Raw genomic sequence first — 27,500 nt, 5'->3', positions numbered from 1 at the left:
GGTTGTGTGGGTGTGTGTGTGTGCACCTTGTTTTCTTTACGTTAAGTATAGGAAAACCAGTCAATTTTGACCTCATGGCGAGATTGTTTTGGTCCCCACAAGGTAAACAGTTCATAAATCACTCAGAATGAAGTGATCTGAGAATGTAAAACAGCAGATTGTGTCCTGTGAGGAGTGGGCTTAGGGGTAGTGTTGGTGTAGGGGGACAGAATATACAGTCTGTGCAGTTTAAACCTCATTTAATCTATGGGAAGTCCCCGTAAAGATAGATGTACATGTGTGTGTGTGTGTGTGTGTGTGTGTGTGTGTGTGTGTGTGTGTGTGTGTGTGTGTGTGTGTGTGTGTGTGTGTGTGTGTGTGTGTGTGTGTGTGTGTGTGTGTGTGTGTGTGTGTGTGAACGCATTGATGTTGTTGTTTTCCTCATGAATGTTTGTGTTTCTTCATCAGGTTGAGATCACTCTGCAGGACGTCAATGATAACCCACCCATCTTTCCCACCGACATGCTGGACGTGACCATCCAGGAGAACATCACCGATGGCTTCAGGATCATGCAGCTGACAGCCACAGATGCAGACGAGGTACACACACACTCGGATTACATCATCAGAAGGATTACTACACACACCTGAGAGACACACTCCGGTGCTGCGCTCACTGTGACGAGTCAGACCAATGCAAACTGAAGCATGGAGCACAACAGACACTGACTGATTAAGTGTGTTCTGGGTGGTTGTAAGGGGTTGTTAGGGCATTTTAGGTGGTTACTAGGCTTTGTAAGGAAGTGTGGGTGGTTGTTAGGGTTGGTAGGGTGTTCTGGCTGGTTGTTATGGTGTTTTATGCGGGTGTTGTGCGATTGTTAGGGTATATTGTTTGATTACTAGGCTTTCTAAAGTGGTCTGGGTGGTTGTTAGAGTTGGTATGATGTTCATGGGGGTTTTTAAGGTGTTCTGGGTGGTTTCTCTGCAATTTTATAGGATCTCCAGTTGTTGTATAGGCTTTTTAAAGTGGTCTTGCTGGTTGTTGGTCGGGTGTTCTGGCTGGTTGTTAGGGTGTTTTATGTGGATGTTATGCGATTGTTAGGGTATTTTGTTTGATTACTAGACTTTCTAAAGCTGTCTGGGTGGCCGTTAGGGTGTTTGTGTGGTTACTATGCAGTTGTCATAGTATTTGGTGTAGTTTTTAGGCTTTTTAGGGTAGTCTGTGTGATTGTTAGCGTTGTTAGGGTGTTCCAGGTTGTTGCTAGGGTGTTTTGTGTGGTTGCTATGCAATTATCATGTTGTTTTGCGGAGCTGTTAGGCTTTTTAAGGTAGTATGGGTAGTTGTTAGGGTTGGTAGGGTGTTCTGGCTGGTTGTTAGGGTGTTATATGTGGGTGATATGCAATTGTTAGAGTATTTTGTTTGATTACTAGACTTTCTAAAGTGGTCTGGGTGGTTGTTAGGGTGTGCTGGGTGGTCGTTAGGGTGTTCGTGTGGTTACTATGCAGTTTTCATAGTATTTGGTGTAGTTTTGTCAAAGTACTTGGTGTAGCTTTTAGGCTTTTTAAAGTAGTCTGCATGATTGTTAGGGTTGGTAGGGTGTTCTAGGTGGTTGCTAGGGTGTTTAGTGTGGTTGCTATGCAATTATTGTGGTGTTTTGGGGAGCTGTTAGGCTTTTTAAGGTAGTCTGGGTGGTTGGTAGGGGTTGGTAGGGTGTTTTAAGTGGGTGTTATGCAATTGTTAGTGTATTTCGATTGATCACGAGACTTTCTAAAGTGACCTTGTTGGTTGTTAGGGGTGATAAGGTTTTCTGGGTAGTTGTTAGGGTGTTTTGTGTGGTTGCCATGCAGTTGTTATGGTGTTTGGGGGGTTATTAGGCCTTTTAATGTAATCTGGGTGGTTTCTAGGGTTTTCTAGATGGTTGTTAAGGTGTTCTGTGTAGTTGCTATGCAGTTGTTAGGGTATTTTGAGTGGTTACTAGGCTTTCTAAAGTGGTCTGGGTGGTTGTTTGGGGTTTTAGGTTGTTGCTATGCAGTTATTATTGTATTTTGTGTGCTTGTTAGGCTTTTTCGGTGGTCAGTGTGGTTGCTATGCAGTTGTTAGAGTGTTCTTGGTAGTAGCTTTGCAGTTGCTAGGGTACTCTGTGTGGTTGCTATGCAGTTGCTAGGGTGCTTGCTCTGTAGTTGCTAGTGTGTTCTGGGTAGTTGCTAGGCTGTTAAATGTGTTCTGTATGGTTGTTAGTGTTCTAGGTGGTTGCTATGCTGTTATTATGGTATTCTAGGTGGTCAATATGCAGTTGCTCGGTTGTCCTGGGTGGTTGTTAGGCACATGGTTTTTAGGTCTTTCTATAATGTCTTTTTGAAGACTCTCAGTGATCTTCTGCTCTATAAATGAGACTCGAGTTCCTCCTATAACGTGTGTCCGCTGATTGCCGTGGATAATGACATTAGCAGATGTGTGGGAGGAGTCTGTTTGGCTCCGCCTCTGAGCACAGACGATATGCAGCGTTTGACACATTTCCGCAGCGCTAGATTAAATTTAATCAAGCAGAAAAGAGGGCGACACAGTCTAATAAACTGATGTTCTGTGACGGTATTCAGACTGAAAGCTGATTTCCAGTGTTGATTCTCAGTGCGTCGTCTCACCTGCTGGATTCGTCTGAAGCTGAAGGTTTGTTGGCAGCCGTGCGCTCGATCCCTGAGAGACAGAGCACTCAAGTTCACTTTACATCACTGAGTTCAGTCTCAACTATTAAATCCTTCTGCGTTTGACAGGAAAATGACATTAAACTGAACGGCGAGAGGAATCTGACGCTCCCATGAGCTCCACTGAATACACACTACTAATAGAGTCAGCCATCTGTCAACTCTGATTGGCTGCTCAGTGCAGTGTCAGGTGGTTTTATAGGCGGGGTTTTCTCATTAGAGAGCATCCAATAAGCTTTCCAGAAGAGGGCGGAGCCTCTACAGCCCGAGCTTCAGTTACTCTGACAACAACATATTAAATATTTGCACAGGGTTTTATTTCAGTGTGTTGATGCACCTCTAACTAAAGCTGAATATTGATTATGGGCGGGGCTTTCTTTTTGCTCATCATTCCCTCATAGCCAACTAACGTTAAGAGGGGTGTGTCTAATCTAAATGCATATTTCCTCAGTGGATTAACTTATATTAATTAATTTTTGCATTACGTCCACTATGGTTGCTATGGTGTTCTGGGTGGTTAATGTGCTGTCGCTAGGGTATTCTGGGTGGTTGTTATGCAGTTGCTATGGTGTTCTGGGCTGCTATCGGGGTGTTCAGGTTGGTTGCTGTGCAATTGCTAGGGTTTTCTGGGTGGTTGCCATGCAGTTGCTAGGGTGTTCTGGGTAGTTGTTGTGCTGTTGCTAGGGTGTTCTGGGTTGTTGTTTTTGTTATGCTGTTGCTATGGTGTTCTAAGCTGTTTGTGGGATGTCCTAAGTGGTTGCTATGCAGTTGCTAGGGTGTTCTGGGTGGTTGTTATGCTGTTGCTAAGATGTTCTGGGCTGTTGTTAGAGTGTTCTGAGTGATTGCACTGCAGTTGCTAGGGTTTTCTGGGTGATTGTGATATAGTTGCTAGGGTGTTCTGTGTGGTTAATGTGATGTTGTTAGGGTGTCATGGGTGGTTCTTATGCACCTGCTAGGGTGTTCTGTGTGGTTGCTATGCAGTTGCCATGGTGTTCTGGTTTGTTGCTAAACTTTCTATGCAGTTGCTAGGGTGTTCTGGGTGGTTGCTATGCAGTTGCTATGGTGTTTTTATTTTTGCTAAACTTGCTATGCAGTTGCTAGGGCATTCTGGGTGGTTGTTATGCAGTTGCTATGGTGTTCTGGGCTGCTATCGGGGTGTTCAGGTTGGTTGCTGTGCAGTTGCTAGGGTGTACTGGGTAGTTGATGTGCTGTTGCTAGGGTGTTCTGGGTTGTTGTTGTTGTTGTTAAGCTGTTGCTACGATGTTCTGGGCTGTTGTTAGGGTGTTCCGAGTGATTGCACTGCAGTTGCTAGGGTTTTCTGCTTGGTTTTGATGCAGTTGCTAGGGTGTTCTGGGTGGTTGATGTGATGTTGCTAGGGTGTTCTGAGTGGTTCTTAAGCTGTTGCTAAGATGTTCTGGGCTGTTGTTAGGGTGTTCTGGGTGGTTGCTATACAGCTGCTAGGATGTTTTATGTGATTGCTATGCAGTTGCTAGGGTTTACTGGGTGGTTGATGTGATGTTGCTGTCGTGTTCTGAGTGGGTGTATGCAGTTGCTATGGTGTTCTGGGCTGTTGTTAGGTTGTTCTGAGGGGTTGTACTGCAGCTGCTAGGGTGGTCTGGGTGGTTGCTATGCAGTTGCTATGGTTTTCTGGGTAGTTGATGTGATGTTGCTGTGGTGTTCTGAGTGGTTGTTATGCAGTTGCTATGGTGTGCTGGGCTGTTAGGGTGTTCTGAGTGGTTGCACTGCAATATATGAATGTTAAACAGTGTGAGCTAGCAAAATAAACATTGTACAATATTATTATACGCAGACTTTAAAGCCCTTCTATGCCCGTTTTAACTCCTGATGAACAGTTTTCTGACATGAAGCACACAGTTAGAGCAATAAACCAGTTTTCAAGTTTTCTCTTTAGTGTCAAACACACACAGGGTTATGTAAAAACTCAGTCAAACTTAAAAACAGCAGTGTGAAACAGGAGAAACACACTATGAACACAACTATAAACAGGCTCCGCCCCCTTGGACAGAGTTATTTTACGATAGTTTTATGTTTGTTCCTGGAAGAACACTCAGGATTAGAGCGGAGGCATTGAGTTCGTCCAGAAACAGTGTTATTGATATAGTAAATATCTCCCAGTGGACTGTTCTCGTAACTTTGCTGATCTTTTTCACACACAGAGACCAACATTAAAGGAGGTCTTAAAAAAAGAACACATTTAAATCGTCTTTCATAAAACCATCGAGATCTCTTCTGTGCCTTCTCTTACTCGTTTTCAGGGTATGTTTTTTGAAAACCTCAAACTGAATCTCATCTTGGCACGATGGACAGGAATTATGGGATTTTTGGGCTCCAGAAGTCATCCGTTTTAGCGTCGGCCACTAACAGCATGTCTGAATGGAGTCCAGGGTTATTCCTGTATCTGCTCCGTGTCCAGAATCTCTGCCCACATCCGTCCTGGAGCTTAACACTGGAGCTGGATTGCTGGATCTGCTGGACGTGTGATGAACACAAATACTGAAACTGGAGCTGATCGTTTTGATTGATCCTGCAGCCTGCGTGTAAAGCAGAGCTCAGTTTCTGTCACACATCCATTGCTCACACAGGGGATAGATGGCGAGGGTTCAAGACTTTGAAAACTGTTCCGTGTGAAGTTTTGCGTAGTGCTATGGCATTCTGTGTGGTTGCTACGCAGTTGTTATGTTGTTCTGGTTTGTTGCTAAACTTGCTATGCAGTTGCTAAGGTGTTCTAGGTGGTTGCTATGCAGTTACCATGTTGTTCTGCTTTGTTGCTAAACTTGCTATGCAGTTGCTAAGGTGTTCTAGGTGGTTGCTATGCAGTTACCATGTTGTTCTGCTTTGTTGCTAAACTTGCCATGCAGTTGCTAAGGTGTTCTTTGTGGTTGCTATGCAGTTGCTATGGTGTTCTGGTTTGTCGCTAAACTTGCTATGCAGTTGCTACGGTGTTTTAGGTGGTTGATATGCAGTTGCTATGGTGTTCTGGTTTTTGCTAAAATTGCAATGCAGTTGCTAAGGTGTTCTAGGTGGTTGCTATGCAGTTGCTATGGTGTTGTGGTTTTTGCTAAACTTGCTATACAGTTGCTAGGGTGTTCTAGTTGGTTGCTATGCAGTTGATATGATGTTCTGGTTTGTTGCTTAACTTTCTATGCAGTTGCTAGGGTGTTCTAGGTGGTTGCTATGGTGTTCTGGTTTGTTGCTTAACTTTCTATGCAGTTGCTAGGGTGTTCTGGGTGGTTGCTATGTAGTTGCTATGGTATTCTGGTTTGTTGCTAAACTTGCTATGCAGTATCTAGGGTGTTCTAGGTTGTTGCTATGCAGTTGATATGATGCTCTGGTTTGTTGCTTAACTTTCTATGCAGTTGCTAGGTGTTCTGGGTGGTTGCTATGGTGTTCTGGTTTGTTGCTAAACTTGCTATGCAGTTAATAGGGTGTTCTGGGTGGTTGCTATGCAGTTGCTATGGTGTTTTGGTCCGTTGCTAAACTTTCTATGCAGTTGCTAAGGTGTTCTGGGTGGTTGCTATGGTGTTTTGGTTTGGTGCTAAACGTTCTATGCAGTTGCTAGGGTGTACTAGGTGGTTGCTATGCAGCTGCTATGGTGTTCTGGTTTGTTGCTAAACTTGCTATGCAGTTGCTAAGGTGTTCTGGGTGGTTGCTATGGTGTTCTGGTTTGTTGCTAAACTTTCTATGCAGTTGCTAGGGTGTTCTGGGTGGTTGCCATGCAGTTGCCATAGTGTTCGGTTTTGTTGCCAAACTTGCTATGCAGTTGCTAGGATGTTCTGGGTGGTTGCTATGCAGTTGCTATGGTGTTCTGGTGTGGTGCTAAACTTACTATGCAGTTGCTAATGTGTTCTGGGTAGTTGCTATGCAGTTGCTATGATGCTTTGGTTGTTGCTTAACTTGCTATGCAGATGTTAGAGTGTTTTGGGTGGTTGCTGTCCTTTTACTGGAGTCTTTTGAGTGGTGTAATGCGGTTGCTATAATGTTTTGATTGGATGTAACTGAGTTGCTAGGGTGACATGGGTGGTTACTGTGTAGTTGCTAGGGTGTTCTGGGTGGTTGCTATGTGATTTCTACAATGTTCTGGTTCATTGCTATGCAACTGCTGTTACTATGGGTGATTGTTTTTGCATTGTGGGTGGTTGCAGTGAAGTTGTTAGGGTGTTTTGGATGGTTGTTATGCGGTTGCTATGCATTTGTTACGATGTTTTGATTTGTTATTATACACTTGTTAGGGTATACTGAGTGGTTGCTGTGCTGTTCCTGAGGTCTACTGGAAGGTGTCTGTGCATTTGTTAAGGTGTTCTGGGTGGTTGCTATGCAGTTGTTACATTGTTTTGTTGTTGTTGCTGCTGCTGCTGCTATTCCGTTTTTAGAATGTTCTGGGTGGTTGCTATGCAGTTGATACAATGTTCTAGTTTGTTGCTAGGCAGTTTTTAGAATGTTCTGGGTGGTTGCTATGCAGTTGCTATATGGTTTATGTAGATTTTATTGTACTGATGTTTATTATTTTGTAATTTACTGATTTGTTTTAGTTTATTGTTTTTAAAATGTCTTCAGTTTGTAGTTTTAGTCACTTATTTTCGGTATTTACCCAGATGTGCCCTTAGTTTTTTATATAAATGTTTATTTTAGTTTTAATTTGAAGTCTTACCTTAGCAACTAGTTAAATAAAGTGTGTGTGTGTGTGTGTGTTTTTCTACTGAAGTGTGTGTCGGATGCAGTAGTGCTGGAGTGTGTTTTTCATCAGTTTTACTTGTAGTTCTGGTTAACACTAATAACCCTGGTGAGAGGAAGTAGTTTCTCCCCCGTGAGCAGCAGACCAGCCTCTGGATTGTTCCTCTCACTCTGAGTGAGTTTCCGTCTGTTGCGTTTCACTGTTTGCATTGGTCTGATGGAGTGGAGGAGTCTGAGAAGCCCATCACTGCTCTAACAGACGGAAGAGGGGCGTCTGAGGGCCCCGGTGGCTGATGGGAAATCCAGAGGTCTGCTGCACTGATCAATGAAGGCTCAGACACTCGCTGTTTCCTTCTTCCAGCAGAGCCACGACACTGAGAAAGAGAGTCTGACTGAACGGCTCAGTGTTCAGAGCATCCGACTGATGCTAAACCTGTGGTTGCTAAGCAGTTACTACATTAGAGAGTTGCTACAATGTTCTGGTTTGTTGCTTTGCAGTTGCTAGGTTGTTCTGAGTGGTTGCTATGCAGTTGCTACAATGTTCTGGGGGGTTGCTATGCAGGTGCTTCAATGTTCTGGGTGGTTGCCATGCAGTTGCTTCAATGTTCTGAGTGGTTGCTATGCAGTTTCTACAATGTTCTGGGTGGTTTCTATGCAGTGTACACTTTTCAAAGTGGTTGCTCTGTGCAGTCGCTACAGTGTTCAGGGTTGTTGTTATGCAGTTACTACAATGTTTTGAGCAGCTGCTATGCAGTTGCTACAATGTTCTTGGTGGTTGTGCAGTTACTTTTGAGTGGTTGCTATGCAGTTGCTATAATGTTATAATGTTCTGAGGGGTTGCTATGCAGTTGATACAATGTTCAAGGGGGTTGCTATGCAGTTGCTACAATGTTCAGGGTTGTTGCTGTGCAGATTTTACAATGTTCTGTGTGGTTGCTATGCAGTTGCTTCAATGTTCTGAGTGGTTGCTATGCAGTTGCTACAATGTTCTGGGTGGTTGCTATGCAGTTGCTACAATGTTTACGGTGGTTACTATGCAGATGCTACAATTTTAAGGGTTGCTGCTGTGCAGTTGCTACAATGTTCTGATTGGTTGCTATGTAGATGCTGAAATGTTTAGGGTGGTTGCTATAGAGTTGCTACAATATTTTGGTGGTTGCTATGCAGTTGCTGCAATGTTCTGTGTGGTTGCTATGCAGTTGCTACAATGTTCAGAGTAGTTGCTGTGCAGTTTTTACAATGTTCTGTGTGGTTGCTATGCAGTTGCTACAATGTTCAGGGTGGTTGCTATAAAGTTGCTGTAATGTTCTAATGTTCTGAGTGGTTGCTATGCATATGCTACAATGTTCAGGGTGGTTGTTATGTAGATGCTGAAATGTTAAGGGTGGTTGCTATAGAGTTGCTACAATGTTTAAGGTGGTTGCTATGCAATTGCTACAATGTTCAGGGTGGTTGCTATGCAGTTGATATAATGTTTAGGGGTGTAAGTTAATAGAGTAGATGCTCAGGAATATGAGTGTGATCAGGTGATGGGCATGTACTGTAAGTGAAACACTCTAGTCATCTGCTGCTGTCTGGGGTTTTGTTGATGGGATCTTCTGTGTTCTGCTGAATGTGCTGGTATCTGCAGTGGTTTTGTTCCTCTGCTCTTTGATGTGGTGTAGCGTCTCTTCTTTAATGCGTGGCTCTGAACTCATTTTGTGCTCTGCTCAAACGGGGACGTCACGATCTGTCAGCGCTGGTATTGATGTGCCGCGTTACAGAGCGCCACAGGATCAGATGTTTAGCGGCTGTTCACTGCAGGTATCAGGGGATCTATTAGCTCAATTTATAGAGGAACCGCAGATCTGCACAGTTCAAAGAGCCTGTGTCTGTGTGTGTGTGTGTATGTGTGTGTATACTGTCTCTCTCTCTCTCTCTCTCTCTCTCTCTCTCTCTCTCTGTGTGTGTGTGTGTGTGTGTGTGTGCGTGCGTGTGCGTGTGTGTGCGCGTGTGTGCGCGCTACTGGGTTTGTGTTTCTGACGCCTGTCAGCTGCAGACTGGAGATCTGACCCTCAGAAACTCAACACCCGCCTGGAAATGAAATACTTTGCACTCTCACTAATTGGTACTTACTGCAAGTTCAGCACTTAGAGCGAGTGTTCTTATACAGTTTATTTCATTCATTCATTCATTCATTCATTCATTCATTCATTCATTCATTCATTCATTCATTCTTTCTTTCTTTCTTTTATTCATTCATTATTTCATTCTTTGACTTATTCATTAATTAATTTACACATTCAATAATTCATTCATTCACTCATTCACTTATTCATATTTTTATTCATTCATTCTTAAATTCTTTGACTTATTCATTATTTAATTTACACACTCAATCATTCATTCATTCACTCATTCATCTACTCATTCATTAATTCATTAACTCATCCATTAATTAGTTAACTCATTCATTTACTCACAAATTACTTCATTATCTCTTTCATTCCTTAATTCATTAATTAATTTACAGATTCATTTGTTCATTAATTAATTTATTTACTCATGCATTGATTTACTCACCCATTTACTCATTCATTCATTCACTCATCTACTCATTAATTCATTTATTATTTCACTCATTCACTCATTCACTCATTCATTCATTTATTCTTTCATTCATTCACTCCTTTATTTATTCATTCATTTACTAATTCACTCATTCTTTCAATCATTCATTCATTTATTCGACAATTCATTAACTCTTTTATTTATTAATTTACTGATTTATTCATTTATTTACTCACTCCTTCACTAACTCATTCATTTATTCAATAATTCGCTCAAGTTCATTCATTCATTCATTCATTCATTCATTCATTCATTTATTCATTCATTCACTTATTTACTCATTCATTCATTTACTCTTTCATTCTTTAATTAATTAATTTACTCATTTAATTATTCACTCACTCATTTACTTATTCTTTTATTAATTAGTTTTTTCATTTATTTACTCTTTTATTCTTTAATTAATTAATTAATTCATTCATTCATTCATTCATTCATTCATTCATTCATTCATTCATTCATTCATTCATTCATTAATTCACTCATTCATTTATTCATTTATGCCTTCATTCATTTACTCTTTAATTCTTTAATTAATTTACTCATTCATTCATTCATGTACTCTTTTTACTGTTAATTAATTCCTTAATTTTCTAATTTATTTATTCATTCATGTGTGTATGTGTTTGTTTAGGGTGCAAACGCTCTGGTGACCTACGCCATCATCAGCGGTGCGGACGATAGTTTCCGCATCGATCCAGAATCCGGTGAACTTAGCGCCACCAGGCGTCTGGACCGCGAGCGCCGGTCGAAGTATTCTCTGCTGGTGCGGGCGGACGACGGGCAGCAGTCCTCCGACATCTGGGTCAACATTACCGTCAGTGACATCAACGACCACACGCCCACTTTCAGCCGCTCCGTCTACTCATTCGACATCCCAGAGGACATGAGTCCAGGTACAGCCCTCAGCCAATCACAACTCACAATCAGCACTCCTGTAACAGTGTGCACTAAACTACATTACCCATGATGCTGTACTGATGATTTCAGCCAATCAGAGTCTATGATGTTCTGTTGTGTGTTTCTCCATTTAGGCTCGATTGTGGCAGCGATTCTGGCCAGTGATGGTGACTCTGGTGTGAATGGCGAGATCACGTACTCAGTGGAGGAGGATGATGAGGACTCCACCTTCCTCCTGAACCCCATCACCGGTGTGTTCAATGTGACGCGAGCGCTGGACTTCGAGACGCAGCCGTTCTTCATCCTGACGGTGCGGGCTGCGGATGGTGGCGGCCGCTCCAGCTCGGTGCGGGTCTACTTTAATCTGCTGGACGTCAATGACCATCCACCGCTCTTCAACAGCTCCGTCTACACCACATCCATCCTGGAGAGTCTGAGTGCTGGAGCCTCTGTCCTCACTGTGAGCGCAGCGGACCGAGACCACGGTAACAGCTCTACTCTACTCAATTCTGTTCAGTTCCATTCAGTTCATTTCTATTGAGTTCAGTTCAGGTCATGTCAAGTCAGTTCCATTCAGTTCAGTTCAGTTTAGTTCATTTCAATTCAGTTCTTGACTTCAGTTCCATTCCATTTAGTACCATTCCATTCCATTCAGTTCAATTTAATTCAATTCAATTCAGATCAGCTAAGTTCAGTTCAGTTCAGTTGTTTAATTAAATTCTATTCCATTCAGTTCAGTTCTGTTCTGTTCAGTTCAATTGAGTTCAATTCTGTTCAGTTCAGTTCATTCAGTTAAGTTCAGTTGCGTTCCATTCAGTTCAATTCAGTTCAGTTCAGTTCAGCTCAGCTAAGCTCAGTTCAGTTCAGTTCAGTTCAGTTCAGTTCAGTTCAGTTCAATTCAGCTTAGTTCAATTCAGTTCAGTTCAGTTCAATTCAGTTAGGCTAAATTAAATTAAATTCAGTCCAATTCTATTCCATTCCATTCAGTTCAGTTCAGTTCAGTCCATTCAGTTCAGTTCAGTTCAGTCCATTCAGTTCAGTTCAGTTCAGTTCAGTTCAGTTCAGTTCAGTTCAGTCCATTCAGTTCAGTTCAGTTCAAATCCATTCCATCAAATTCCATTCAATTTAATACAATTGTGTTCTATTAGGTTCGTTTAAATTGCATTTAATTCCATTCAGTTCACTTCTATTTTATTCAGTTCCATTAAACTGAATTTAATTCCATGCGATTCCATTCAGTTCAATTCCATTCGATTCCATTTCTTTCAGTTCAGTTCAATTCAAATCTATTCCATTCTGTTGAGTTCAGTCCAGTTGAATTTCATTCTAATATATTCAGTTCCATTAAATTCAATTTAATTCCATTCAGTTCCATTCCATTCAGTTTAATTCAGTTCAGTTCAATTCCATTTCACTCAATTTAATTCAATTCAGTTCAATTTGATTCAGTTCCATTCCGTTATGTTCAGTTCACTTCCATTCTGTTCAGGTAAATTTCATTTGATTCCATCATAGCTTTAGCTTTGGTTTACGAAAATAACCATGTGTGTGTGTGTGTGTGTGTGTGTGTGTGTGTGTGTGTGTGTGTGTGTGTGTGTGTGTGTGTGTGTGTGTGTGTGTGTGTGTGTGTGTGTGTTTGTGTGTGTGTGTGTGTGTGTGTGTGTTTGTGTGTGTGTGTGTGTGTTGTTCTGTGACCTCTAACCCCAGTCCAGTGTTGTGGTGTGTGTGTTTAGTAAACAGGGGTGTGTGTGTGTGTGTGTGTGTGTGTGTGTGTGTGTGTGTGTGTGACAGTGGCGATGGTGTTGTTTCCACATGAGTGCTGGTCAGATCCACATTACAGACGCTCAATTAGAGCTCATTTACTGTGAACCAGCAGATCCATATCACACACACACACACACACACACACACACACACACACACACACACTGTACTGCACATTACATCAGCTTCAGCATGTCTGCACAATAACACACTCGCAGTCCACGATGACGCCTAAATCCTGCCATTCTCGTAATATAGCAGAGAACAGAGACAACAGAAACAATAATGCCTTTATTAATGAGAGTTTGCGTCTTGTTTCTAGTCCAAATATCTACAAACTTTTAAATTAAGAAGCATTTTCTAGACAAACACTGCATAATTTCTTGTTTTCAGAAATAAAAAGTCAAAATAAAGAGAGTTTTACCTTTAAAGAAGCAAAATAATCAAAGAATGGGGGAAATAAAGTAATCTTCTATATATAATAACAATCTAATAACATTGTTCTTACTTAAAACCACATCTATAATGCTCTTAGTCTATGCTGACATGATCTTCAGCAGCTCAAACACTCTAATGGCTAATGGACAGACGGCTGCTTCTCACTCAGGGCTGCTGTTTATGCTAATGAGGTGGAGAGATGGACACTAGTGGGCGGGGCTTTCCCCCTCGGATGTCACATGCAAAGCGAGAACATCAATCACAGTGTTTCTGCATCAAGTCTGATTAGAACAAACACAATAATGCATGTTGCCCATTAGAGGCTGGATATGTTCACACACTGCTGACACACAGCTGGGCTTAAACCCAATATATAAGTCACCTTTGCATCTTAGATGGTCTTTAAATTTAGCAGTATGTATGAGAATTGGTACTTCTGTCCGTCTCTCCCCTACAGAACGTCCCTCTGGCGTGTGTTGTTTGACCGTCAGGGGTTTTCATCTCTGCTTAATTAGTGAAAGCGAGTTCATGTGCTCTACATGTTGTGTCGTGAGACAGTCAGTTCAGTGTCTACATTAATAGTTGAGTGTACTACGCAGACAGCATCTCCACGTGCTGCTCTATTAGTGCTCCTCATGTGACTACGCTTACTTTCAACTTTACTTCTACACCGCGTTTCACTATAATGAGCATTCCAGAGCAGATTTACACAAGCTGCAGTGTAGAAATGCCGTCTGTACTCAGAGTTTTTCTCTTGTTTTAGTCCAAATATCTAAAGAAGCATTTTCAAGACACGTAAAAAATATTGTCTTGTTTTCAGAAATAATGAGTCGAAATTAGGTTATTATGGGGCGTCACAATGGCTCAGTGGTCAGCACTGTGGCATCACAGCAAGAAAGTCACTTGTTTGAGTCTCGGCTGGGTCAGTTAGTGTTTCTGTGTGGAGTTTGCATGTTCTCCCAGTGTTGGCGTGGGTTTCCTCCGGGTGCTCTGGTTTCCCCCACAGTCCAAACACATGCGCTATAGGGGAACTGATCAACTACACTGATGTTTTATAAACAAATTTCGGGGGAGTAAAGCATATAAAGATAAGGTGGAGCGGCTGCTTTTTAAAGTGAATGATGGTGAATGAAAGTTAGAGCGATGAGCGGTCTGACAAACAAGAGCCCTTCTGAATCAAATCAGCGAATGCCATTCTGGATCTTTCACTTACTGTAAAGACACGACTACGCTTACATGGACATCTGTAGTCTAGTTATTTGCAAATAAGGAGTGAGGACTGTGGAGAGTGTTATGGGGATTAATAATGCACAACAATTATCATAGCAGAACTATTAGTGAAGCAGTTTGTGATGCATTTTGGAAACAGGAGATGAGCCCCTGGTCTAAAGTCACCTCTATTTAACCACCAAGTTTTTTTTTTTTTTGACTGGAAATGACCCAGGCTTCTGCCAAAAGATAATAAGATGATGTACAAGAGGCATGATTGTGGGAAAAATATATATTTTTAGCTTTAACTTGAACAAAAAACCCTGGCAAATCTAAATTGAATACCTTTTTTTTTTTTGGTAATTTAGTCAAAAATATATATTTTTTTATTCCTAAAACAAACAAAATAATCTGCCAACGGTGGAGGAAAAATAATGTTATGTCAAAAGAAAAATCAAGAGGGCAGATGGGCAGATTATTTTGCCTGTTTTAAAGGAAAACACTTAATTTTGATTCATTATTTCTGAAAACAGCACTATACTTTCTGCTTGTCCAAAACCTAAACCTTTCTGTATTTAAGAATGTTTAGGTAATTGGACTAGAAGCGAGATAAAAAAGGCATTTATTTAAAATGCAGAGAAAGAGTTAATAGTGTTATTGTCATTAATTATACCAAATATTTATATATATATATATATATATATATACAGTTGAAGTCCCCCACTTTAAATTTTTATTTCTTTTTTTTTTTATATTTCCAAATGATGTTGAACAGATTCAGGAAATGTTCACAGTATGTCTGATAATATTTGTTCTTGAGAAAGTCTGATTTGTTTTATTTTGGCTAGAATAAAAGCAGTTATTAATTTTTTAAACACCATTTTAAGGTCAATATTATTAGCCCCTTTAAGCTATATTTTGTTTCGATAGTCTACAGAACAAACCATCATTATACAATAACCTGCCTAATTACCCTAACCTGCCTAGTTACCCTAATTACCCTAGTGAAGCCTTTACATGTCACTTTAAGCTGTATAGAAGTGTCTTGAAGAATATCTAGTCTAATATTATTTACTGTCATCATGACAAAGAGAAAATAAACCTGTTATTAGAAATGAGTTATTAACACAATTATGATTAGAAATGTGTTGAGCATATATATATATATATATATATATATGTGCATTTTCACAAATATATGCATGCATGTGTGTATTTATATATACATGATAAACATATAGAGTACACACATATATTATGCCAAATAAAAAATTTTTGACGCAATCAATCTTTTTTGCAAAGATAAAGGACAAAATATGTTTGCAGTTAACATATTGACAAGTTAATAGTCAGGTATATTTAATATAATAACTGAATTAAATTGAATTGAATTTAATTGAAAATATAAACGAGAGTAAGCCAGTAAAATAATCTGTCAATGGTGTAAGCAAAATAATGTTATTTCTAAACGAAACAGGATTATTTTTCTTCACCCACTGGCAGATTATTTTGTTTGTTAATAATTTTATAATAACTTAATTTTGACTCATTATTTCTGAAAACAGCACTACATTTTCTACTTGTCCAGAAATTTCTTCTTGATTTAAGAAAGTTTAGGTATTTGGACTAGAATCCAGATAAAAAAAGGCATTTTTGCATTGCAGGGAAAATGTTAATAGTGTTATTATTAGTGTTACATTATTTATACCAAATATATATATATGTGTGTTATTTTTCAGGGCCGAACGCTGATCTGCATTACTCTATAGCCTCCGGCGACCCTCAATCTCAGTTCAGCATCACGAACACCGGCGTTTTACACACAACGAAGACTCTGGATCGAGAAACACAGTCATTTTATAACCTGGTGATCACAGTAAATGACCTGGCACTGCCACCCTCCACCCGCTTCACCAGCACCGCCCAGATCTCCATCATCCTGCTGGACGTCAATGACTGCGCCCCCGTCTTTACCTCCCCGAGAACGGCCTACATCCAGGAGAACACGCCGGTGGACATGCGTGTGTTTACTGCGCAGGCCAGCGATGCTGACAGCGGACCCAACAGCTATGTGGAGTATTCCCTGAGCGGGGCGTTCGGGAGTAAATTCGGGATTGGGATGATCGACGGAGGAGTGACGCTGCTGGGAGAACTGGACCGGGAGGAGATGGAGAACTACACGCTCACTATCGTGGCCACCGATAAAGGAGATCCGCCGCTGTCGTCCAGCATGGAGGTCATCATGATGGTTTTAGATGTAAACGATAACACGCCGAGCTTCTCTCAGAACATCTACGACATCGAAATCCAGGAGAACACGCTCACCGGCACCGACATCCTGCAGGTACCATGCTATGATTCTGTTGCGATCGATATGTAAAAGACGACACTGTAAAAATGCAGTTTTCCATTTTGAGTCATTTATTTATGCTTTTGAATTGCATTATGGCACCTTGATCTTTATTCCAACAACTTTTCTGCGCATGTGTAATCGTGTGCAGGGGTGATTGTCTGGGTTGGTGTCAGGGGCATCGCTAGACCCCATTCACTGGGGCACGTGCCTCAGTAATAATAGCCAGTGCCCCAGTAAATGCTTTGAGATAGGATTTACTTTATGCAAGTGTATTTAATAAGAGTGGTAATCCCAGAATAAAGACGTTATTCTCCATGTGCAACCGAACCAATGCTGATGAAAGCAATGTAGTTTAATCAAAAACAAACTGAAAGTCCCGTGAACATGCACGGCGGACAAATAGCTGTTGTGGTTATGCGATGTGAAACCAGCGATATAGTCTTTTAAGCGAGGGTGTCGGCACGCAGTGAGTGTTGCAAGTCGACAAAACAAAGTTTAAATAACATGATGATGATCTTATTTATACTAAAGCTGGTTTATACTTCTGCATCAAGTGACCGGCGTAACCCACGGCGCAGGCAACGCGTGTAGCTGTGCATTTATACTTCTGCTGCTGTCTCTGTCGGTCTGCATTAACACTTCTGAAACGCTAGTTTGCAGTGAGGTGTTAATGTGTCTCTGTGTCGAGTCTTTTGCTTTTCCTGAACACTTCCGGGATGTACAAGTGGCTCAAACTCGCTCATTTTGAGGCAGCAACCGGCGGACGTGCAACAACTTTAACTATGAGTTAAACACAAAACAAAACTTTCCATCCGGAGCTCCTTCACGGGACTTGTAAACACTTGTAAAAAATCGCTGCATCAGGCTCGCACCATTTACGCGGCTCTCGGTCCCGCCCAGACTTGTCAGCACTACCAAGCCGACCAATCACAGAGCTTGCGCTACGCGTCGTTGCGACGTGTAGATAATTTTTTTTAAAGGTAAACGTCAGCGACGGCCAAATCGTAGGGCTATGCATCAACGCCGTAGGCTGCGCCGTAGCATACGCGTGCACTTGACGCAGAAGTATAGATCATGGCTCCTGATAGATTTTTTGTAAGAAGCAAAAAGGAGGGATGATGAGTAAAGGAGGTCAGACTTAATGAACATAAATCCCGGCCAAAAGTCGGGTAAGACCACACACAACAGATCATTCTATAAACATCTTTTTTTTGTTTTCTATAAAGCTGTCTATAGAATTTTATTCAACCCAGGCTCATTCTGAAAACGTAGTCCCGCGGACGTTTCTGGAGACCGTGGAATACATCCCGGCGGGTACGTACGGCTGCAGTTTTTGTTTTTGCGAATCCGCGAATGGCCGCTGCTGTGCACTTTTTCGCATCTCAAACGCCTCTCGCGAGTGCAGTTCGCGCCCGCGCTGTTCTCGCATGAACCCACCAGAGGCCGCTGTCCGACTGACGGGATGATTGACTGCGCAACCGGCCAATCGGCTGACCCGCCCTCCTCCTTCCCTAAACCCAACCAATTTTACCGACTGACCCGCCCGCCCGCTCGCTTCCCTAAACCCGAGCAACAGTTTACAAAAGCCGTCCAAAATAAGAAAAGCCCTGATTTTTTTTTTTTTTACCGTGTTTTCGGATTTCACCACGTTCTCACCCTGTTACAAAACTCGTTTACTTAATTTTTGGGATTCTGTTTTTGTCTTACCTGATTGCTGAAACCGCTCTTCGCCGGACTCGAAACGGGTTGCAGCGGGGAAGTCCTCCACTAGGAGGTAAGCGGTCGGCCAGCAAGCGCGAAAGGGAACAGCGTCACACCGCCCCGCAACGTTCGCTTGAAAAAAATAAACGCGGCCGTACGTACCTCCCGGGACGTATTCCGCTGTCTCCAGAAACGTCCGCGGGACTATGTTTTCAGAATAAGCCTGGGTTGATTTTATTCAAATGAAATGAATATTCATGCAAAAGATTTCTTAAATTATCTTAGCATCACTCCAGTTATCAGTTATTAGAGATGAGTTATTAACAATTATGATTAGAAATGTGTTGAAGAAATCTGCTCTGTTTAATATATAAAAATATACAGGATGGCGAATAATTCAGACGGTATGTGTTCATTTGTCCACCTGCAGGTGTTCGCCAGCGACGCCGATGAGGGAACCAACGGTCAGATCCGCTTCTCCATCACCGGTGGGAACCTGAACTCTGACTTCCGCATGGACTCTGTGACGGGGGTGATCTCTGTGGCCAAGCTGCTGGACCGGGAGAGCAGATCCTCGTACTCTCTGCAGGTGCAGGCTGCGGATCGCGGCAGCAGTCCTCGTGTGGACCGAGCCACCGTTAACATCGTGCTGTTGGATGTGAACGACTGCGCTCCGGTGTTCGAGCTCTCGCCGTACACCATCAGCGTCCAGGAGAACCTCGGAAACCTGCCCAAGAACATCCTACAGGTGAGCAGCAGACCTTCCCTGTGACTCACAGACGACCGACGCCTGGAACACGGGGAACCCATGACTTATGCATGAGGACATTTAGAACACGTGTGTGTCACTCGGTCATATATATGATGCTGGTGTGTGTGTGTGTGTGTGTGTGTGTGATGGTCAGGTTGTGGCTCGTGATGATGATCTGGGCACAAACGGTCAGATCAGCTACAGTCTGTCCAGCGGGAACGACGCCGGAGCCTTCAGTCTGTCAGCCAGCGGGCAGCTCAACCTGATACACACCCTGGACCGGGAGACGCAGGACACACACACACTGATCATCACTGCACACGATGCAGGTATGGACACATCACACATGCGCACACACACACACACACTCTCACAGACATACTTGCAAACACATATACACAAACGCACACTAATACATACACACACAGACACACCCACACACACACACTGATCACAGATACACATGATGTAGGTAAGAGCAGATCACACACACACACACACATAAAGAGATCATGATGGCACACGATGCAAGTAAGAGCGGATGACAATAATGCTGACCATGCACATACAGTACACACACACACACACACACACACACACACACACACACACACACAGTTCTTGAATTTTGGATGAAATGATGGAATATACACATTATGTCTATGCAGAGTCTCCAAAAAGGTAGCTGTGTGTCTCTGTGTGTGTGTGTGTGTGTGTGCGTGCGTGCATGCATGCCTATATTTTTGTATGTGTGTGTCTGTGTGTGCATGCATTGTTGTTTGTGTATGTGTGCATCTATTCGTCTTTTCTTGAGTGTGTTTGTGTGTGTATATTTATAAGTGCATTTGTGTGTGTGTGTGTGTGTGTGTATATATGCGTGTGTGTGTGTGTGTGTATATGCGTGCATGTGAGTGTGTGTGTGTGTGTGTGTGTGTGTGTGTGTGTGTGTGTGTGTGTGAGTGTTCGTGTGTGTGTGTGTGAGTGTTTGTGTGTGTTCATGTCTGTGTGCGTGTGTGTATGAGTGTGCATTTGTGTGTGTGTATAAGTGTTTGTGTTTGTTTGCATCTGTGCGAGTGTCTATGTGTGTGTGACTATGTGTGTGTGTGTGTGTGTGTGTGTGTGTGAGTGCGTGCGTGTGTGTTATTGCTTGTGTGCTTGTGTGTATGTGCATTTGTGTGTGTGTGTACGTGGGTGTTTGAGTGTGTGTGTGTGTGTGCATAAGTTGAAACTTCTTTTTCTTGGTATGCATGCATGTGTGATTGTGTGTGTGTGTGTGTGCATTTGTGTGTGTGTATACGTGTTTGTGTTTGTTTGCATCTGTGCGAGTGTCTATGTGTGTGTGACTATGTGTGTGTGTGTGTGTGTGTGTGTGTATGTGTGTGTGTGTGTGTGTGTGTGTGTGTGTGTGTGTGTGTGTGTGTGTGTGTGCGTGTGTGTGTGTGTGTTATTGCTTGTGTGCTTGTGTGTATGTGCATTTGTGTGTGTGTGTGTACGTGGATGTGTTTGAGTGTGTGTGTGTGTGTGCATAAGTTGAAACTTCTTTTTCTTGGTATGCATGCATGTGTGATTGTGTGTGTGTGTGTGTTCTGGTTAACTCTGGTTAACCCGTCTGGTCTGACTGGTGCCTGTCCTTCATTCCTGTGAGGTCATGTGACCCTCTGTAATGACAGGGATTTGCTCTGGACATCAGGAGCAGCTCTGGGCAGTAAATAGTGTCCTGTATCTGCCAGAAGCCGGAAACACACGTCTCCGCAGCGCAGAGAGAGAGTCCAACTATGAGTGATGTCCTGGCGCAGACACACACACACACACACACACACTCTGCAGACGCTTTTTACATCTGCATCTGCAGTAAATCAGTCTGCGCTCGTGCTCAAACACCGGCACAGCTGATTCAGCATCAGTAATTGCCTGTATTGACATTTTCTTTGCTTAAAGACTGCTTTGGTCCTGGTATAGTAAATAATTAAGATCACACTGCAAAAAAATGTTCTGACAGAGAGTTTGTGTCTTTTTTCTAGTCCAAACATCTACAAATTCTGAAATCAAGAAGCATTTTCTAGACGAGCACTAAATATTGTCTTGTTTTCAGAAAGAATGGGTCCGTTTTCCTAAAACAAGCAAAATAATCATCATTTAGATTGATTAACATTCACATATTTTACTTCGATATTAATAATTACAGGTTATTTTGCTAAGTTTAATGAGTGATTCACTTAAGAGTGATTCAGTAATTCATTCAAAATAGACTCATTTAGAACCAACAGAAAACTTTTTGAACGAATCACTGAATCACTGACTCAAATGATTCATTTCGGAAAAAGTCACCAAATTTTAAGATGAAATTATAGCTTAAGTTTTTCTTTCAGCTGTTGAAATGGTCATTTTTGACCCATAAGTCAACATTACACTGCAAAACATGCTTTTCTTAGAGTTTTTGTCTTGTTTCTTCTCCAATTTCTAAGCATTTTTAGGCAAGAACTAAATGCTGTCTTGTTTTCAGAGACTAAATTAAACAAGTTTTTCAGTAAAACAAAGTAAAAAAACAATATTATTTTGCTTTCACTTTGATAATAATGATAATTAAAGAATATTTTTACTAATTTAACGAGTAATTAAATTAAAAGTGACTCATTTAAAATGGCTGATTCATTTAGAAGCCACAGAAATCTTTATGAACGAATCACTGACTCACTGACTCAAATGATTCATTTTGGAAAAAGTCACTAAATTTCAAGATGAAATTATTGTTTATGTTTTTTCTTTCTGTCAACATTACACTGCAAAACATGCTTTTCTTAGAGTTTCTGTCGAAATAAAGCATTTTTTCTTTAAGCAAGCGAAATAATCTGTTAATGGGGTGTGAAATAATCTTACGTCAAAAAAGGAAAAACAATATATATTTTTTTCTGCCATTGTCAGATTATTCTGCTTGCTTTAATGAAAAACTCACTTCATTTTGACTCAATATTTCTGAAAATAACACAAAAATGTGTTGCTTGTCTAAAAAATGCTTCTTGATTTAAGAGTTTTTGGATGTTTGTATTAGAAACAACACAAAAACTCTAAGAACATTATTTTTTTAAATAAACTCCACAGAAGGTGAGGCAGTGGCGCAGTAGGTAGTGCTGTCGCCTCACAGCAAGAAGGTCGCTGGGTTGCTGGTTCGAACCTCGGCTCAGTTGGCATTTCTGTGTGGAGTTTGCATGTTCTCCCTGCGTTTGCGTGGGTTTCCTCCGGGTGCTCCGGTTTCCCCCACAGTCCAAACACATGCGGTACAGGTGAATTGGGTAGGCTAAGGTGTCCGTAGTATATGTGTGTGTGTGGATGTTTCCCAGAGATGGGTTGCGGCTGGAAGGGCATCCGCTGCGTAAAAACTTGCTGGATAAGTTGGTGGTTCACTCTGCTGTGGCGACCCCGGATTAATAAAAGGACTAAGCCGACAAGAAAATGAATGAAAACTCCACAGAAAGAGCTCGTTGTGCCTGATCGTCAGATATATGCAGCTGACGGAGCGTTCTGAATGATTTTCCCATTCCTGCAGTGATGTGTGTTTCCATTGACACGTTCAGCAGACGCCGGCCGAGCAACACTTTATTCCCGATGTCCCCAATCCTCAGGGCTTTTCCAGCAGTGTGAACTTTAATAATCAGCTTCCATTCGCAGTCGAGAAGCTCATTGTACACTTTATTACTGCATTTAGTCCACGGCGTATGCAGTTACAGCTCGTCTGGCCCAAAATATTTCATTTTTATAATCTCTGTCCTCCTTTTCAGACCATCACAGTTTCTGTTTTTCCAAGTTTCTATATGTAAATGAGGACGTCTGCTTGAGTTAAGCTGCTGAAGATTGATGCTGATGGAGGATTTTGCGGGCTGCGGTGGCATTTATCCTTTAATTTGAGTGTAGATTGGTAAATTTCTATTTATGCATGTTTGATTTTCCAATCTGAATCATGTATTACAGGCAAATCTCTAGCATTCCTCATGCATTCAGAACAGAAAAAAGCAATAATGTCCATTTGTTTTGTTAAAAAAAATACTATAGTCAGTGTAAATACTACAGTATAGTTTTTTTTTGAGCCAAACTATAGTAAAGTGTTTTATACCGTATATATTATAGAATCTACAACTCTGTTAATGAATGCTCCAGCATACTGTAATATTAACTACAGTCAACTGATAAATACTGTAGGATACTGTCGTTTTTACTACATTAAACTGTGGGGTATTGTAAAAAAAAATCCTTATAGTTGTAGAAAACTACATTATTGGGTCATTTGTTTATATTGCTATAGTTGTTACCATAGCAACTGTAGAACCACCACAACAGATCAATTACTATAGTTGTTGTTACCATAGCAACTGTAGAATCACCACAACAAATTCATGACTGTAGTTGTTGTGTTACCATAGCAACTGTAGAACCACCAAAACAGATCAATTACTATAGTTGCTGTGTAACCATAGCAACTGTAGAATCACCACAACAGATCAATTACTATAGATGTTGTGTTACCATAGCAACTGTAGAACCACCAAAACAGATCAATTACTATTGTTGTTGTGTTACCATAGCAACTGTAGAATCATCACAACAGATCAATTACTATAGCTGTTGTGTTACCTTAGCAACTGCAAAATAACCATAGCAGATTCATTCAAGTACTTTACGATAGTGTGGTTCAACAACAGTGTTTACTACATTATTTTTCGTGTACTGCAGCATTTTTTCATGTGACATAACATTATTTTATTCAACATTAAATATTTCACTGACCAGTCGACTACACAAAAGACACATGTAGGATGTGAATGGTGAGTCCGAGCTTGTGTTGTCGATGAGAGTGTTCCAGGTCTACACCTCTGCTTCAGCTCACTCAGATCTGGTGAGGTGTTTCTATGAAGCCACTGAGCCAATAATCTGATCATACATGGATTATTTGCTTGCATGTAAATGTAGTTATGGGAGAGGATGTTTTGAGATCTGAATGTTGGAGTATCAAACACGTTATGTTTTTTTAACATTCCCTCAATAGATATAAGGAATAATTGACGACTGATGTCATCTGAGGCATAATATCTATGCATTACTGTATTATAACTCCACATCCCAGAGGTGTTTGTTGCTCTTCTCCTCTGGTCTCCACTGTTCACACATTGTGTTTGAATGTTTGTCAAGTGTGTATCCTCCTCAAACTGCTCCTGTGTGTAGCTCTAGTGTCCTCCTCCTGTTGTGTTCTGATGTGATTTCTAACTGTTGTAGCTGTGAAGTAACTCTAATCATTCAGCAGTGATTTGGAGTTGCTCTAAACCTGCCGGAACTACTTTAGCTGTGTCTTAACAATAACCAAACAGCTCAAAATGCTCATCAGCCAATCAGAATCAAGCATTCAACAGAGCTTGGTTCTTGATTCTAGACCAAATACCTAGAAATTCTGTATTTAATGCTTCTTGATTTAAGGATTTGTCGTTATTCGGGCTTCAAACAAGACACAACATCTAAGTGAGAAGAGCGCTGTTTGCCGTGTGAGTGTTTTACTGTGTTTTACTGTAAGTGTGTATGCTCTTGCCCAACACATTCCTTCATCTCCGCTGGAATGCTGCGCTCCACTTCTCAATTTTCCGCTTCTCTAGTCTCGACCTTTAACCTCTGGCTTTTCTTTGTCCCTAGAAATCTCCACAATATCTTTCCATATGATCTCTCTCTCTCTGAAGGAAAGCTGGCAGCTCTCAGAGATCTTGGCAGACTCCAGTCATTATGTGGAAATCTGTGTTTTTCTGCGGAGTGTGGCGCGAGAGACGGCTGTAAAAGAGAGAGAGAGAGAGAGAGTCTAAAGTCACCCTTTTACAGATACATCACTGTAAAAAATATCCGTAAATCAACGTTTTCCATATTTTGTGATTCATGTTTTTATTTTTCCCTGTTTATTTCTGCTTTTTAAATTGCATTTTTGGATCTCGATCGTTCTTCCATCAACTTTTAACCTTAAAAAGAGGTAAAAAGTGACTTTTATGAACATTTGTAATAGTTTGCATTGTTGTATCGTCTGAGTTTCTAATACACTCACTGGCCACTTTATTAGGTACACCTGTCTAACAGCTTGTTAATGCATATGTCTAATCAGCCAATCACATGGCGGCAGCTCACTGCATTTAGGCATGTAGACATGGTCAAGAGGATCTGCTGCAGTTCAAAGTGAGCATCAGAATGGGGAGAAAGGGGATTTAAGAGACTTTGAACATTGCATGGTTGTTGCTGCCAGACGGGCTGCTCTGAGTATTTCAGAAACTGCTGATCTACTGGGATTTTCACGCACAACCATCTCTAGGGTTTACAGAGAATGCTTTTACTAAGAGGAAATATCTAGTGAGCAACAGTTCTGTGGGCGCAAATGCCTTGTTGATGAGGCCAGAGGTCAGAGGAGAATGGCCAGACTGGTTCCAGCTGATAGAAAGGCAACAGTAACTCAAATAAGGACTTATCAAACACGTCCAACTTTAAGGCGGATGGGCTACAGCAGCAGAAGAGCACACCGGGTGCCGCTCCTGTCAGCTAAGAACAGGAAACTGAGGCTACAATTCACACAGACTCACCAAAACTGGACAATAGAAGATTGGAGAAACGTTGCTGCTCTGATGAGTCTCCATTTCTGCTCACACATTCGGATGCTCGGCTCAGACATCATGAAAGCATGGATCATCCTGCCTTGTATCAGCGGTTCAGGCTGGTGGTGGTGGTGTAATGGTGTGGGGGAGATTTTCTTTGGGTCCATTAGTACCAATTGAGCATCAACGCCACAGCCTACCTGAGTATTGCTGCTGACCATGTCCATCCCTTTATGAGCACAGTGTCTCCATCTTCTGATGGCTACTTCCAGCAGGATAACGCAGCATGTCATAAAGCTCAATCATCTCAGACTGGTTTCTTGAACATGACGATGAGTTCACTGTACTCAAATGGCCTCCACAGTCACCAGAGCTCAATCCAATAGAGCAGCTTTGGGATGTGGTGGAACGGGAGATTGGCATCATGGATGTGCAGCCGACAAATCTGCAGCAACTGTGTGATGCTATCATGACAATATGGAGCAAAATCTCTGAGGAATATTTCCAGTAGCTTGTTTAATCATGAAGGGTTAGGTCAGTTCTAAAGGCATAATGGGTCCAACATGGTACTAGTAAGGTGTACCTAATAAAGTGGCCAGTGAGTGTACATTATATTATTTCAAAATACTAAAATGCCAAATAAAAGTCACTTTATTGAACTGAAGAGTTGAATTTTCACCATCAGAAGTGGACAGAAAAGAGATCCACATCCCATAATGCAATTCACAACCACAAATAAACACTTGTGAATCATTAAATATGGAGAGCGAGTGAGTGAGGGAGTGAGGGAGCAAGGGAGTGAGTGAGTGAGTGAGTGTGAGTGAGGGTTTTTTCTGTGCACAGAGGAACGATCTTGGCAGAATTTCTGAGGAATAAACGAGAGCTGCTTGGCAGATAACAGAGAAACCGAGAGAAAGTCAGAGTGTAGGAAAGAAAACGCTTTAATGAGATCTCTTTAATGTCTCAGTTGTTTCTCCTCAGAGTTTACTGCTGTGCACTCACTGCTGTTTTACTGTAGAGCTCCACATCACAGCTCACAAAGCATGCTCTGAGAATATTTGGGGTATGTTCCCATCAGTGGTCACTGTTTTCAGGACCTGCTTGAGTAATAACAAATCATTGAACTTTGGAAACGAGTGACTCGAGCGATTTGAAGTGGAAAACTTGAGAATTATGACTTGATTGTATAATAAACATGAATGATGTTGATATAAAGTAAGGGATAAAGTAGATCCAGCCGGTTGTTTTGGAGTAAAGACTAACAGGTTTATCTGCTGCCGCGGCGCAAAGAGATGTGATAGATTATTCATTATTATTTTATTAAAGACAACAGGTAGTGGGGAGAAGGTAGTGCAGTCGCCTCACAGCAAGAAGGTCTCTAGTTTGAGTCTCGGCTGGGTCAGTTGGTGTTTCTGTGTGGAGTTTGCATGTTCTCCCCGTGTTGGTGTGGGTTTCCTCCGGGTGCTCCGGTTTCCCCCACAGTCCAAACACATGCGCTATAGGGGAACTGATCAACTACACTGGCCGTAGTGTATGAGTGTGATCGAGTGTGTATGGGTGTTTCCCAGAGATGGGTTGCGGCTGGAAGGGCATCCGCTGTGTTAAACATATGCTGGATAAGTTGGTGGTTCATTCCGCTGTGGCGATCCCTGATAAATAAAGGGACTAAGCGGAAAAGAAAATGAATGAATGAATCTTCTAAGTCTATAACTCTGAAGCATTTGTTTTTGTAAATCTGAGAGACGCCGTCGTGTGAACGTTATCAGTCCACGATGACGCAGCAGTATCTGCA

General features: G+C 41.6%; 1 protein-coding gene across 1 annotated transcript in view; it reads left to right on the top strand.

The window, feature by feature from the left end:
* Nucleotides 1-27,500, top strand: part of fat4 (FAT atypical cadherin 4) — a 104,202-nt gene that overhangs the window by 35,147 nt on the left and 41,555 nt on the right. Inside the window, exons 2-7 of the mRNA XM_087280989.1 lie at nucleotides 448-579; nucleotides 10,619-10,880; nucleotides 11,019-11,369; nucleotides 16,035-16,639; nucleotides 18,780-19,097; nucleotides 19,255-19,429. Coding sequence (XP_087137115.1) covers nucleotides 448-579; nucleotides 10,619-10,880; nucleotides 11,019-11,369; nucleotides 16,035-16,639; nucleotides 18,780-19,097; nucleotides 19,255-19,429 — 1,843 coding nt within the window. The remainder of the gene's footprint in view (nucleotides 1-447; nucleotides 580-10,618; nucleotides 10,881-11,018; nucleotides 11,370-16,034; nucleotides 16,640-18,779; nucleotides 19,098-19,254; nucleotides 19,430-27,500) is intronic.

The sequence above is a fragment of the Danio rerio genome, chromosome 14 (genome assembly GCF_052040795.2).
Source record: "Danio rerio strain M-AB ecotype USA chromosome 14, GRCz13ab, whole genome shotgun sequence".
In the NCBI taxonomy this organism is placed as follows: domain Eukaryota; kingdom Metazoa; phylum Chordata; class Actinopteri; order Cypriniformes; family Danionidae; genus Danio; species Danio rerio.
This window is presented reverse-complemented; position numbering and strand designations above follow the sequence as displayed.